General features: G+C 38.7%; 1 protein-coding gene across 2 annotated transcripts in view; it reads left to right on the top strand.

Annotated features, from left to right (window-relative positions):
• LOC120534492 (NACHT, LRR and PYD domains-containing protein 3-like) overlaps window positions 1-16,386 on the top strand; it is a 44,316-nt gene that overhangs the window by 4,253 nt on the left and 23,677 nt on the right. For both annotated transcript variants that reach the window (XM_039762094.1, XM_039762095.1), the window contains exons 2-5: window positions 990-1,172; window positions 5,672-5,838; window positions 6,674-6,848; window positions 16,291-16,356. In XM_039762094.1, the coding sequence (XP_039618028.1) occupies window positions 1,082-1,172; window positions 5,672-5,838; window positions 6,674-6,848; window positions 16,291-16,356 (499 nt within the window). In that variant the 5' untranslated portion in view covers window positions 990-1,081. The remainder of the gene's footprint in view (window positions 1-989; window positions 1,173-5,671; window positions 5,839-6,673; window positions 6,849-16,290; window positions 16,357-16,386) is intronic.

Here is a 16,386-nt window from a genome sequence, read left to right as displayed (position 1 = left end):
TCTCGGCGTGTAAAAATCCATGTCCAAATAGTAAAAGTGTCCAGGGAACGAGTTCACATAAAAGAAAGTAGATAGGAGTGATCAATAAAAAAGAGAAAAATAGAGAAAAAAGGTAGAAAAATAAAGTCGTACACGGAGCTGCTGGAAAGGCTGCCACTCTCGGCGGCACCTGAGTCATCAACGAGTCATTGCCATGGCTACAATGGATTTCTCTGTGATAGTGAATTATCCTTAAAACAGTACTGATAAGTTTTATAAAGATGATAAATAATTTCAGCTCCCCCCAGATTAAATGTCATTGTTATTTACCTTATTACAACTTTCAGGTTTCTAAGATCCTCTGATGCTGGCCTTCTAATTATTCTAATGATTTTTTGTACAACTCCACTCTGCACATTCATGTAAATTTGTTTCTGCTCTCGGAAACCTTTTTATGTCTGTTTGTATTTTAAGTTACCCAGAATAACCTTTGACTCTCCACAGAGTTACTTTATCTTCAAAACTGTAGTTGATGCAGTGCTCTTTGTAGGGTGCTATATAAAGTCTACCTGATTATTTGATTCATCCTTCTACCCTTTAATGTTTCTGCAGACTCTTGTAACAAGAACATGAGAGCTGTCATAGAATGTATGGTCAATCTAAAAGCACCCAGCATCTGTGTTATGTTTACATGTCTGGTTAATTAATGTAGTGGGAGGCATACCTTTACAGGAACAAGCCACAGTTCTTCAAATCATTTGTTCCCAACAACAGACACATTACCTTTCTAAAATGACATCTACAGTATGACCCTATATTGATTGTGTATTATTATGGCACATATATAAAGTTATGAGTGTATCTGAATGTTCAGAAGAAGCTCATCTCTCTTCAGCTTGCCAGGCGCAAGTGGGCAATCAATGTACTTAACTACTGATCATCTACTCAGACCCTGCAATTCTTCTTCCTGAACTGTTCAGTTCATTACTATCTCTGTCATCTTTTCACAGCCCCCATATGTCTAGAGGTCAGAAGAGCTTTGTTGAAAGCACTCTTGGAAAGGAATGCTGGCACTTTTTATTCCTCTTAAATATATTTTCAAATGGCACACCCCAAATCCAATAGTAATAAGAAGACCAATTTGGCATGCTCTTGGAAAAGACGAACCGATGAAGAAGCTGCCTCTCTGCGTGGTAAGAAAAACTCAAAGATGATGATGATGATGATAATAATAATAATAATAATAATAATAATAATAATAATAATAATAATAATACATTTTATTTATATAGCGCCTTTCCCATGCTCAAGGCACTTCACATAGTTTAAGATAGAACGGCAGGGTATATAGTATATAGCATTGTACTGAACCAGATAAATAAATAAAGAAGAGTAAGATAGCAAATTCAGAGACAAGCTTAACAGACAACACAATTGATGTCTAGCACACATACATACTGTACAGGTTACATGAGCATCTTGGCAGGGAGGTAAACTGAGAGAAGGGTAATAAAGTCAAGTAGAGCTAAAAGTCTTCCTGAACAGATGAGTTTTGAGTTGTTTTTTAAAAGAATTCATGGAGTCAGCTGACCTGATTAATTTTGGTAGGTCATTCCAGAGTCTGAGCGCCATACAGCTGAAGGACTGCCTTCCAGATTCTGCTTCTTGGACAAATGTTTCCAACTGTCTGTCTAATATTTTTTTCTTTTAACATTCCACTTGTGCCTCATGTATATGTATATCTTGGAAATGTTGTTTCTTTAATCTAACTCTACCTGAACATTCAGTGGTGATGATCAATGGATCATCTGGCTCCAGTATAGAAAAGCAGCTAGCTGCTCTGCATTTGGTTCAGAGCTGGTTGGCAAGGGATCTGTGTTATGCCACTAATCTTAATGCTTCATTTTCCCCTTTTACTTATTTCTTTTCCCTTCTGTGGCTCCCTGGTCTGCATGGGCATCAATACTTTTTAATCTTTATAGTTTTACCAGGCCCTTGGTTGTTGCCTTTTATGGCTTTAATCTGTTTTCCTAAATGTTTTTGTTGTACTTATTGAACTTAAAAATATAAACATAGAAAAGGGGTAGGTCAATGGATTGTAATTCCATTTAGAATTGGAGTCTTGTTTGTACCTTTAAATGGAGAAAGCAGGCTTTATGACTATATTCATTTATTCACATTTACTCAAAAACTGACTATTTCTTCATTTATAACATTTTTTGTCTTCCCTTAACCCTCTTAACTCCTGTAAATACAATGCTATTGTTCTCCTGGACTACATACTCTACCTCTTAATCTGAAATGGAAGTCACTACACTTCCTTAATACAGGTCACCATTGCTAATAACACCCTTAACACTAGCAGAAGAAATGTTATTAAATGCATTTCTACACAATTTCATATTTTCATTGAGACCAATGCTCTGATAAAACATACTGACATTACAGCACAATATAAGTTTTGATCATAAGTGATACAATGACTAATGTTTAAGTTTCACTGTATTTATTATAGGCATGCAAAAAAGCTGCTAAGATTTTTGCTCAAAAATAAATATATGAAAGTAAAGTTAGTGAACACAAATAATTAACTAACAATTAAGAGATGATTTAAGCTCCTGCACACTCTGGAGTGTAAAAAAGCAGAAGCTCTCACTTCCTAGCTGAAATAGCATTGCTGCAGGTTATTGATACGCTGTCCATTGTAGAGCTGGACAAACCACACGAGACTCGTCAAAACTCAAGGTGCTCTGAATTTTTTACAAAACAGAGAAACTGACTATCCTACAAAAATCCTTTAAGGCTTTATTTTAAATTATCCCTTTGAATGCTAACTTTTTTGTAGGAGCCCTGGAGAAGATCACACTTTACCAAAAACTCTAACAGACTTCAGTCAATGTCATTCCAAAGAAGAAAACAGAACCTAATCATTGTGCATCTTACAAGACAAACATGTTACTAATGATGTTGATATTTTGGCAAATGTTTTAGTACATACTGAAAATCAGAAAGTAATGTTTTCCTTCATAACACAATCGTTTCACCGACAATAGTGCGATAGACATATGCACCACGACAAAACCGAGACGGACAAATGAGTGCCGACAAACCCGCTAACTAGTTTCGACAAATGCGAGGCGACAAAATCGCCACGACAAAATCGCGAGAGAGGCCAAGAGAGTGGGATGCGTACTTGCGCATTATGTACACATTATGTGCTAGGTTATAACTGTTAGAACTGCTGATGGCATGCCGCGAACAAATAACTCAGTTGAGGGTTGGCATAATATACAAAGCAGAATTACCAGCAGTCAGGCAGCCAGCAAGTCTAAATACCCTCAACTATCAAGTCTTGCTGCAATTCTTCCTACACTGTAAAAAATAAATCTTGCATGTGTGAAAAATAATAATAAAAAATAGCTAACTATACGCAAAATAATCATTACCTTAATTAATAAAAATGGGTTTTACCCTTTTTCTTGATTATTTTAATTCATCCATCCATCCATTTTCTAACCCGCTGAATCCGAATACAGAGTCACGGGGGTCTGCTGGAGCCAATCCCAGCCAACACAGGGCACAAGACAGGAACCAATCCAGGGCAGGGTGCCAACCCACCGCAGGACACACACAAACACACACTAGGGCCAATTTAGAATCGCCAATCCACCTAACCTGCATGTCTTTGGACTGTGGGAGGAAACCGGAGCACCCGGAGGAAACCCACGCAGACACGGGGAGAACATGCAAACTCCACGCACGGAGGACCCGGGAAGTGAACTGCGAGGCAGCAGCGCTACCGTGCCGCCCTTATTCAATTCAATAAAAAAATTAAGAATAATGTTAACTTATTATTTTTCTTCAAATGTAAAAATTTTTTATAACTTATTCTATGTAAAAAATATACTGTGAATTGAACACATTTAAGTTAAGTTAAATTTAATGACAGGGCACTTCCTCTCACATCGAAATGTTAGAGGAAGTGCCGTGTCATTACATTGATTTCTTGGTTTTTACAACAACGCATTCAGCTGTAACGCTTATCCATCATAAGAGCTATTTTACTACGAATGTGTAAGTATAAAGCATATTAATTCCGTAATGAATAACTAGTATTTCATCTCATATAGTTACAGATGTAAGCATTTGTTGTTTTCACGAAAACTTTCCCTTCATGTGGGAAACATGGCGGGCAAGGTAGCGTTTTTCTAACAACTTACCTCGTTGGTTTGCTTTAAAAAGCAAGCACATTTCCCGGATAGTTACGTATGTTAATGTTTTTTTTATCGTTTAAAACTTTTATTTTACACAGAAAAAGAAAATGACAATTTGAGATAAGTTTGAGAACGATATGGCGTTTGTCCCAAACTACGACCTGTAAACAACATGTAATGACTTTTGCCTAACCGTCACGGTATTATTTTACATCTTATTTAATTAGTGTTCGACATAGGCCATATATTTTCTGGTTAATTTTTAACACTGTGATTTATTTAGCGATGTTTGATTTCCTATTTTATTTCAGGATTTTCGCTATCGCATACTGAAAAGTAGTGAAAAGGCGGCCATTCATTTAAGAGGACATGTTAGCGTAAATGCAGGGCGTGTTTGAAGAGCGGCACCTGCCGTAGGATTTCACGCTTTCACTCTCTGTTTCCTTCCCGTTTACCACTCATTCCTGGGACATTATTTGATTGAGATATACTTTTTGAAGAAAGTTTAAAAAAACTTTTGACATTTGAATGTCAGTAATTCAGTAAAAATTATCCTCAGACATTTGATTTAATTTTACTTTGAAAATATAACTCCGTTGTTGTGACTCTCTCTGTATGTTCAAATAAATAAAGATATATGGATTTTTAGAATGTATTTGTTAAGTCATTACTGTCCAGCGTTGCATAGTCACTTTTTTTGAGTACTTTAATTCAAATGAGTAAAATGAAACCATTTTTGCCACTACACTCATTTATTTTAGGTAAATTTGAGTTAATTATTAAATTAAGTTTACTCAATAGTGCAGTATATTAAATCTACTCAAAAATATTGCTTGTAATTTGTTGCCTTATTTTTTTTAAGTAATTTTAACGCAGTATTTTTACAGTGTAAATAAGCAGGGCGTGATCTTAACGGACTCTCTGCGTGCCGTGCTGATGGCATGCCGCGTCTCATAATATTGACTTCTAAAATAAACATTATTATATATGCTTTAAACTAGTAATTCATATTTAATGAAACTTTCGTGATTTTGTCGGCACACATATGTCTCTCGCGCAAATGTCGGGTCATAAACACAATCAAACTGGCTTTGATAAAACAAATTAAGATTATTATCCTTCAAAAGTGGTCTTTTTTAACAAAATTAAAAAAAAGTAAAATTTAACAGAACTGTGGTGTGGTGTGAGTGTATCTAAATGTCACTGACCTGCTGTCCAGTAAGCTTTGGCAGAGGCTCCATTTGAGCATTTGATTTCACAATGACAAATAAAGAAACTGTGTAATTGTCAAGTGAAGTGCTGGAATATAAGATTTTTTTTTTTTTTTTAAACCATTTATTGTACCATAGGTAAAATATCTTCTGTCATACTTAATGTGTGCATATTTATAGTCACTCAGAATATTTACTAGAATACAGATATTTAAACCCCTGAGTCTCCACAGCTCATTTATGACTCTGTTTCTGTATTTCATTCAGGTTTGACAAAAAAATTTTCAAAAGTTGTGAAAAGATTCCCTCATGAAGATCTCCTCAAGATCACTAAATACTACAGGCCCTACCTGGCCTACGTGATTGAGTACGATGTCACAAGTATCCTTCAGAACCTGGTTACTAAGCACATCCTCACCAACGATGAGGCCAAGGTAAGTGAGTGTTTGTGTTATAGAGAAGTAAGCACTGCAGATATAAGTTAGTGAACAGAAAGAATGAGCTCTTATGGAATGGATGGGGTTTGGGATTGGGTTCTGCGGCTCAACAACAGGTGGCCAATTTTAAATAAACAATCACGCCCTGAGAAGGAGCAGGCTCCATTTGGGTGTGGGTTTGCATGAGCGTGTTTTACTTTATGGTTAATTAGATTACTGGCGGAGATGGGCATGTCAGTGAAGGTTGGATAGGCTCAGAGTGAAGCCATGGACAGCAAGGACCTGAGCCTGGGCCCGGACAGGGAGCCCTGCTGGTGAGCCATTCCGTGACAACGTTACAGGTGTTGCGGGCCGCAGTTGCAGTTGGGCCAGTTGGAAGGATGGTTGTGCCTGTCAGTTTGGCATCTTCTCCTCCTGCAAGGTCCAGTCAGGAAAAGGGTTGCACTGGGCACTGAGTTTTTAGAGGATAGTTTCCCTTCCTGGGAGTTTTAACCTCAGTTTAAGTGGAATATTTATTTGATTTTAACCTCCACTATCACTTCTTTTTATTGGATTCTTTATTTATTAATCTCTTTTTGTACTGAGCACTGTTTCACTTATCCCTTACTATGTGTATGTATCCTCATTTGTCTGGCTCACCCCTTGGGTATGAAGAACCTGGTAGCATAGCGCCAACCCACACTGTCACAGCACATCCTAAATATCTCACATTCCTGGACAAGATAGGCTGAGTATCTTTAAATAAAGCTATTTATAGCATAATGTCATCACACCACGCTGACCTCCATTGTGTATATTTAAATTACACCTCTGATTCTCACTTCACCTTCAGATAGTCAAAGAAAAAGAAGAGTCTGAGGGTCGAGCAGGTGTGGAGTCCTTCATTAGTGATGTAATGAAGATGGATAAACTGGTGCTGGTGAACCTGTGGGTTGCATTAGCTGAGGAAATAGTGAGATTTCCATCACCAAACCTGACAAGAATACTGGAGGAGGTGACAGAGGGAGGTGAGTTTTTGAAAAACTATGTCCCGTGGAATCCTTGAATTGACAGACACGGAATGGAGGAAGAAAGAAAGAGGATCAGCGGAGCATAATACAAGACAAAAAAATGAAAGATTTGCTGGGTAATTCTGTGTAGACCTGCCTGCACAGTGATGACAAGTCCATTCAGTCACACAATACTTATAGGACGGTCCAGATCTAATTCTGCAATTTTCATTACGCTATAACTTATTAAGTTTATTACATAGAAAATCAAGTGAAAAATCCCGGGTCATCGAGAAGTGTGCGAACTGATGACATAAAGAATCGTCTTCGCGCCGAACTAGAATCGTCCCTGCATAAATCAAAATCATCCAGATGATCGGGATCTGCATAATTAGATCTGGACCACCCTATACTGAGGCTGCAGTACACCAACTGTCTTTCTCCTTATCCATCTCAGTAGTCACACTATAAAAATGAATCACTCAGAAATTACAGAGATTTATGCTTTCTGTTGTGATTGGCCTTCCTTCTTCCTAAAAATTTAGGAAATTTAGACTCAAATCAGATTTAGCAAACCAAGCCAACTCATATTTCTAAGCAATTTACCCTTTATAAATCACAATCATCTTAGAAATATGCGTAAGGGAATGTATGTGAAACATTGCCCTGAAACATCCACATATGAGGCATGCCAATCAACTTCATACATATGCAATTATGATACCACAGAACTTCATTGGTTGGTAGAGCTGCCTCTCAGCTGACACATCAAGACCCCTCTCCTTGCATTCAAAAGTATCAGGCTGTGCTCCTCAACTGAGAGCACAATAACTTGTGCCAGTGCCCTTGCTAGGTTATTTTGCGCCCTAGGCCAAGCTTATTAGTGCACCCCTTGTTTTACAAATAAGTTACTTTTTTTAAGATTGAAAGTATAGAGAAAGGAAACAATAATTTTAATTTAAATAAATACATTTTCTAAATAAGGTGGCAAAATGTAATGTTTTATGTTACCTCTAAAGCTGTGTAAACTCTACAGAATTATTTAATTTTAATGTATGAATTGTATAAATAAACAGAAATACTGTTTAAAAAAATCAGAGACTTAAACAAAATTGATTCACCGCTTTACTCGACACAATATGCAACAATTTGTAAGTTTCAACTTGTAAATGTATCACTCAAGCTAACATACTCTGACATGCGCATCAGAAAACTGTGCTTCCCACACCAACAATAAAACTACTGAGGGCAGACAGATGAGACATCTCTGCAGTCCGATTGCACGGAAAAGACAGAAGATAGAGACAAAAAGCCCTTAAAATGTTTTGTGCATGCAGTGAGAGTTAGCTGTGACATCTGAAATACGAAGCAGGAACGTTTACCTTTCTCTGTCTCATTTTATTTTATTTTCTTATTTTGTGATTATCACTTTATAAATAAATATAAATACAGACTACTTCAGAAAGCAAACAATATTTGCCTATCAAAAAGTGGCACTCAATGCCAACTGACTGTTTGGTAGCTAACCTGTGTGTCCCCATTTATGATCTGTGCCTAATTCACCTAAATGGTGGTGCCAGCTCTGGTGCAGCATTACAGTGTCAACGTCTGAGCGGGTAGCCACTATCATCTAGTATATTTTAATGACATGATTGCAATCACTATGAATATTACAGGCTGCATGAAACACTGAGAGTTCAGACAATTACCTTACCAATGAGGTAGTTATCACATACCACATACCATGACGTCAGTCAAAGATACTTTGCCTTAAAATAAATGAATCACAGACTGGCCCCTGGATTACAACAGCTTATAATTAACCAAAGCAGCTTCATTCTTGCTGTCCCCACTTATTGCAATATGAGTGCAGTATACTGCTCCGATTACATTTAGGGAGATTGACACTGTTGAAAATTTAAGTTTTTCTTCAATAGCATCATTATGTTGGCAGCTCTTCATTGCTCAACATACAGTTGTGCTTAAAAGTTTGTGAAACCTTTAGAATTTTCTATATCTATACTAATAAAAGGCAAAGCCCTCACTGACTGACTGACTGACTCACTCACTCACTCATCACTAATTCTCCAACTTCCCGTGTAGGTGGAAGGCTAAAATTTGGCAGGATTATTCTTTATAGCTTACTTACAAAAGTTAAGCAGGTTTCATTTCGAAATTCTACACATAACGGTCGGCAACATCCGCCATGTTGAACTTTCTTATTTATGGCCCCATCTTCACGAAATTTGGTATGTGGCTTCCCTGCGCTAACCAAAACCGATGTACATACTTATTTCGGTGGTATGATGCCACTGTCGGCCGCCATATTGAATCTTTCCAACGTCATTAAATCTCCAAATTCTCATGTAGGTAGAAGGCTGAAATTTAGCAGACTCATTCCTTATAACTTACTTACAAAAGTTAAGCAGGTTTCATTTCGAAATTCTACACGTAACGGTCAACAACGTCCGCCATGTTGAACTTTCTTATTTATGGCCCCATCCTCACGAAATTTGGAAGGCGAATTCCCTGCGCTAACCAAAACCAATGTACATACTTATTTCAGTGGTATGACGCCACTGTCAACCGCCATATTGAAGTTTCCAATGTCACTAATTCTCCAACTTTCCGTGTAGGTAGAAGGCTGAAATATGGTAGGCTCATTCCTTAGAGCATACTTACAAAGGTTAAGCAGGTTTCATTTCGAAATTCTATGCATAAAGGTCATAACGGTCGACAATGTACGCCATGTTGAACTTTCTTATTTATGGCCCCATCTTCACGAAATTTTGTAGGCGGCTTCCCTGCGCTAACCGAAACCAATGTACGTACTTATTTTGGTGGTATGATGCCACTGTCGACCGCCATATTGAACTTTTCAATGGTCTTTGTTACTTATGGGCCCATCTTCAAGAAATTTGGTATGCGGGTTCCCAACACTAACTGAATCCTACTTACGTACGTATATACGTTCATAGCCTGCAGCTCGGTCACCGTATGAGGCGGCGTTGGGTCCCCCATCCCAACGCCTCCCACGTTGTTGGCTGCCTGCCTATATAAAGCCGTCCATCGCTCCAGTCTCTACATTCCCTTCCTTGCTTCACCATGGTATTCACGTCTCCCTGCTGATAAATACAGCCTTTTTATTTAATCCACGGCTTCTCCGCTGTTTTATTGTTCATTTATTATGATTATAGTTATTGTGTAGATATTTTAGACTTACTTTACATTGTTCAGGTACACATTTCCTTTATCATTCCAACCGTACCACCATTAACATGTCTATCGAGGTGATCACCATCGATCAAAGAACCGTCACTTACCGAGTGGTTTCCATGACCGGAGATGGCACCTACCTTTTCCATTCTCTTTGTTACATATTGCACGGCCATATCAGGCTCACTCTTGATATCCAGAGGAACATTGTATCGTATGTATTGAATGACTGGGACAGGTTCAAGGTGTGGACTGATGACGGTACAGGAGCTAATTATACTACACAGGAGCACTAGAAGAGTGAAATGCTTAAGTCCTTCACCTATGGTTCTGCATGTGAGTTAATGGCTGCCACTGAATTGTTTGGTTGTCGCTTTCAAGTGTACCGAAATGGCCAAATATTTTACACCTTTTGACAACCACCAATGTCTCTTAAACATCTTAGATTCACAGGTGACAATTTCAGTAGTGGACACTTTGATGTTTATGAATGTTTAAACTCTCAAAAGCTGGATCGAAGTTATCGATGAAACCGGTTGTATGCTTACAACGCTTGACAGATGCCGAATGTCTCTTCAACACAAGTCCTACAAATACTGCCGTAATTGAAACAAACCATGAAACTCAAACCGATTATGACAGCAGCAATCCAAGCTGTGAGATTTGAAACAAGATTACTGTTCACATGGCCAACTGTACGTTGCATGCTCAAGAGTAAGCTCAGTGCACAGCTTGGTCATATTACAACTGGAGGGCCGAACTCACAATGTGGTATACAAAGAGATCCTTAACAAATAATTATTGGCATATTTTCCCTCAGTTTAAAAAGGTTTAATTTTCTTCTTAATAAAAATTTTAAGGCAGTACTTCGCCACTGCGACGCGCGGGTATTTTGCTAGTTTCTTTATAAATATGACTTAAACATCATCAGGTTTTCACTCAAGTCCTAAAAGTAGATAAAGAGAAACCAGTTAAACAAATGAGACAAAAATATTATACTTGATCATTTATTTATTGAGGAAAATGATTGAATATTACATATTTGTGAGTTGCAAAAGTATGTGAACCTCACAGATTAGTAGTTAGTTTGAAGGTGAAATTAGAGTCAGGTGTTTTCAATCAAAGGGATGACAATCAGGTGAGAGTGGGCACCCTGTGTTATTTAAAGAACAGGATATATCAAAGTCTGCTCTTCACAACACATGTCTGTGGAAGTGTATCATGGAACAAACAAAGGAGATTTCTGAGGACCTCACAAAAAGAGTTGTTGATGCTCATCAGGCTGGAATAGGCTACAGAATCATCTCCAAAGAGTTTGGATTCCACCAATCCACAGTCAGACAGATTGTGTACAAATGGAGGAGATTCAAGACCATTGTTACCCTCCTCAAGAGTGGTCGACCAACAAAGATCACTCCAAGAGCAAGGTGTTTAATACCCGGCGAGGTCACAAAAGACCCCAGGGTAACTTCTAAGCAACTGAAGGCCTCTCTCACGTTGGTTAATGTTCATGTTCATGAGTCCACCATCAGGAGAACACTGAATAACAATGGTGTGCATGGCAGGGTTGCAAGGAAAAAGTCACTGCTCTCCAAAAAAACATTGTTGCTCGTCTGCAGTTTGCTAAAGATCACGTGGACAAACCAGAAGGCTATTGGAAGAATGTTTTGTGGACGGATGAGACCAAAATAGAACTTTTTGGTTTAAATGAAAAGCGTTATGTTTGGAGAAAGGAAAACACTGCATTCCAGCATGAGAACCTCGTCCCATCTGTGAAACACGGTGGTGGTAGTATCATGGTTTGGGCCTGTTTTGCTGCATCTGGGCCAGGACAGTTTGCCTTCATTGATGGAACAATCCAGAGAAATCTAAAGGAAAATGTCAGGACATCTGTCCATGAACTTAATCTCAAGAGAAGGTGGGTCACGCAGCAATACGACCCTAAGCACACGAGTCGTTTTACCAAAGAATGGTTAAAGAAGAATAAAGTTAATGTTTTGGAATGGCCAAGTCAAAGTCCTGACCTTAATCCAATCGAAATGTTGTGGAAGGACCTGAAGCGAGCAGTTAATGTGAGAAAACCCACCAACATCCCAGAGTTGAAGCTGTTCTGTACGGAGGAATGGGCTAAAATTCCTCCAAGCCGGTGTGCAGGAATGATCAAAAGTTACTGGAAACGTTTAGTTGCAATTATTGCTGCAAAGGGGGGGTCACACCAGATACTGAAAGCAAAGGTTCACATACTTTTGCCACTCACAAATCTGTAATATTTGATCATTTTCCTTAATAAATAAATGTCCAAGTATAATATTTTTGTCTTATTTGTTTAATTGGTTTTTCTTTATCTACTTTTAGGACTTGAGTGAAAATCTGATGACATTTTAGGTCATATTTATGCAGAAATATAGAAAATTCTAAAGGGTTCACAAACTTTCAAGCACAACTGTAGTTACTGTTGTCAGTGGTTTGAGAGCCTGAACCATGTCTTCGGCTATTTTTACATCTTCATCAGAGAGAGTCATATGTCCTTAATGTTCCTCTTAATACTCCTGTCTGTAAGTGCAAAGAAAGCAGCAACCTACTCTTTAAGGTAGCACTCAAGCATGTCATAGATTGCGGTCAACCTAGTGAGAAAATCCTTAATAAGCTTGCATGATGGAAGCTAAAGCATCTCTTGATTTATTCCTTTAGCAATGCTGCAGCAGTAGTGCTAGGACGGAAAACCATTACCATTTTTCTCACTCTGCCTAAAAGCCAGGATACCTGGCTAATGTCCATTTCTTTCTGTGATGAGAGGTTAACTGTATGTGCAAAACATCAAATATGAAAATCAACTACTTTCACAATGTTCTTGGCATTGTCCCTTTTCATGGGAATGGTGGCGTTTGGTCTGTTGATTTTCTGCTTTACTACAGTTTCCCATAGTATTTCAGGGAAGTGGTCACTTGTGTGACTTTCATAGAAAGTCCCTGGAGAAAGGGGTTTGCAATTACTCAGGTGTTGGTCAGGCACTTTGATTGTAATGAAGTTTTCTGTTGCACAGGAGGTCCACCCATCTGTAGTTAAAGCAATGAATTTTGCATTGCTCAAATCCTCCAGCAGTTTAACCTTTACTGCATTAGGTTTAAGCAACGCATTTTGACTGAAATATGGTCGGCTCTGCACTTCATATCTGAGTTCTATCAGTGCATATCCAGTGCCATGAAAACCCCAGTTCTCTTGGTAATTGTTTGAGCACAGTCTGATTTAGCTTGTATCTTCATTTTAAAAACACTGGGAAGAGTTACCTCGTGCACCACTGAGATCAATGTAGGGATGATGTCTTCTGATCTGTGCTTGCATATTTGAAGTGTTGCCTGCAGCTAGAGATAGTTTTATGACAAAATTACAATAAATGGTTGTGTTTTGTCTATGACACGACTGCCATCCCTATACTCCACTGGATAAATAAAATATTCCCATGATTCTGACTTGAATGTGCCTTTGGGTGGGTTATCTGGGTTATTATCTGTCTTGATCTCATTGAACACTGTGTCACACACGTGCACATGGGAGGCAACTAAAGGGCTCAAAGGAAGGTAATTCCACGCCAGACCAAGGGGTGGAGAGGTGCACTAATCCTTTCAGTCTTTCCACTGCAGACCCATTACAGAAAATTCCGCCTGTTCTCCTTGACGTCCCTTCCGATCATGAGCCCGATTACATCACTTCCAGTCCAGACTATGCCATGTCCGGTCACAAGCCCCATGAAGTCACTTACGGTACAGAGAATGCCACCTCTAGTCACGAGCCTGCTGACATCACTTCCAGTTCTGGTCATAATTACCTCACTTCCTTTGCTGCACTTTTAAAACCAATCATCTCAATGTCACCTGTCAGTTCTGTTTTGGACTCCAATCTTTACACAATTGTACATAAACTCAATCATTTTGCAGCCAGGATCAATTATATGAGAGGCTACCCCAAACCTTTTTTGCCTCTTTTTTCCCAATTTTTGACAACGGGAATAGTGGTGTTTGGTCAGTCAATGTTTTGCTCTGCTATAGCTTCCTGTAGTATTTCTAACAAATGGTCACGACTAACTTTTACCGCAGGTGTGATCACTTGATTATGATTGGACCAAATAGTCACGTGACACATGCAGTTGGAAGATAGGTGTAATGTATAATACAGTCAATCCTCAACATTAGTGCCTTATTAAGTTTTTAAGTATTTGCCAGTGTCACATGCGCATGATTAGGGAAAACTGAAGGGCTTGAATAAACGTAATTCCATGCCTGACCGGGGGATGGCAAAGTGCACTGATTCTCTCTCTCAATTCCTTTTAGACTATTCTCGGGAAGTCCCACCCGGTTCTGGGGCAACCAAGGACGTCACTTCCGGTTCCAGCCCTGATTACATCACTTCCTCAACTTTCATTTAAAAGCTGCCATCTTAAGGCAGCAGTCAGTTCTGTTTTGGACTCAGTCGTGTGAACATTTCTGTTCTATTTAATAAATTTTGCAGCCAGGAAATATTATATGGCTGGCTGCCCCAAACCTTTCCAATGACTCTGTGGCGGATGGCCAGGACCCATGCCCGGCCGGGTCAACACTGGATCCAGGGGAGCAGCCATGGGATGCACTCTACGTCCCCTGGAATACTTGGTGGCAGCTCCCCTGGGTTGCATCGGGGCCCATAGCATGGAACACTGGAGCTCATCCTGGTTGGGCTCTGTGGCAGCTACAAGGCTTCCTGAGCCCATGTGGGCAGTAACGCAGCCACACCCGGAAGTGCAGTCTAATTGAGGTTAATTACCACCTGAAGCACTTCCGGGTGGAGTATAAAGGGAGCCTGCAGCCTCTACTCAGGGAGCCGGAGTTGGGAGGAAGAAAGGCAATGCTTGAGAGGAGAGGTGGAAAGGTGGCCAAAGCAGTCCGGAGACTGGAGGAGAAAGGGACTGACACAAGGGTGTCTGGTGCAAGGCACTGTGTTATGTGCGGTCTTTTATTATTAATAAACATGTGTGTTTTGAGACTTCCTGTGTCTGCCTGCTTGTGTTTGAGGCTACCTTCCACAACTCTTTGTCGTTCTTGTGACACCAGACTTTTTGTTTTTGTAACCTTTTTTTTTTTACTTTCACGTTGGGTACCTTGTATATTTGCGATCTTCACGAATATTAATAACTTGTTTTTAAGAGAATGGCATTTGGACCTTGCATTGATCCCTAAAGAAGAATATTAAGCAGTTGTTGCTGACAGGTTATTTCAAACTGGTGTGTTCTTCATGATCCACCACCATCCTCCAGCTGTGCAGAACAGATGATGTTGAGACCTTGTAAGTATCAAGGTCTTACGACAGCAGTGACTATGTTCTTGTATTTTTAAAAAAAAAATTTTTAATTGAGATGTTAGCACAAAAGTTCATAGAATTCTAGGGACTGACTAGTTAGAAAAAATGTTTGTATGTTACCAATTGTATTTCTTTGCATTGCCTTTTATGGGTTAGTTCATGGTCACTGTGTTATGAAAAGTGCAAATTATCAAAAATAGTTTTGTTATAAACACATTAATGAAGAAAAGTGTATTTTGAGCAATCTCTAGCAAAAGATTGCAGTTTTTGTTGTCGTTGGAATCCAACCACCTATTTTCCATGGGTACAATGTAATAACATTTGCAACCTCAACTTTTAAGTCTTTTCCTAGGAAGCCCTGCAATATTTGAAGGTTGGGTATTTACAAATTATACAGCCTGCCCTAACTTTAAACAGACTATTAATTTTGTGATTTACATGTGTCATATTGTTAATTGTGAAATGAGAAATGAATTTTGTTACATTAGCAATGTAAACAAGTCAGTTCTTCACATTTATCACTTTTGAGGTGTAATATGTTCGTCACGTCAACACACATTATAATGATGACTTAGTGGTATGATTTACTTCGAATGTGAATTTAGCTATTTTCCTGCATTCCACTGCTTGATCAAGGGTGTCGTCATTTCCCGGTTTTTCCAAAATGTTGTGTACACATGGATCAGAGGTGCTGTAAATGTAAACACAGCTTTCTTCTTCAAGTTTTCTTTTATAAATCCCAATGTTTATGTGGGAAATATATTTCAAACCTTTTTTGTCTATGGTTACATATATAATAAGCATATTTATATTTGAAAGTGCTTTTTGTTTGTTTGTGTGTTTTTGGGAAGGGGGGCAGTAACCTTTCTTCTAAAATTACAAACCCATCTGTTATATGTTTTTATCTCTCTAGGACTGGACATTTTGGAAGAAATTCAGTTTATTCTCCAATCTCCTCCTATTGAGGCTCATATTAAAGGTAATCTACATTTTCCTCTTCTCTCATGAC

This window comes from Polypterus senegalus, chromosome 8, assembly GCF_016835505.1.
Source record: "Polypterus senegalus isolate Bchr_013 chromosome 8, ASM1683550v1, whole genome shotgun sequence".
NCBI lineage: Eukaryota > Metazoa > Chordata > Cladistia > Polypteriformes > Polypteridae > Polypterus > Polypterus senegalus.
The sequence above is the reverse complement of the archived record's forward strand: the minus strand, read 5'-3'. Positions and strand labels throughout refer to the sequence as shown.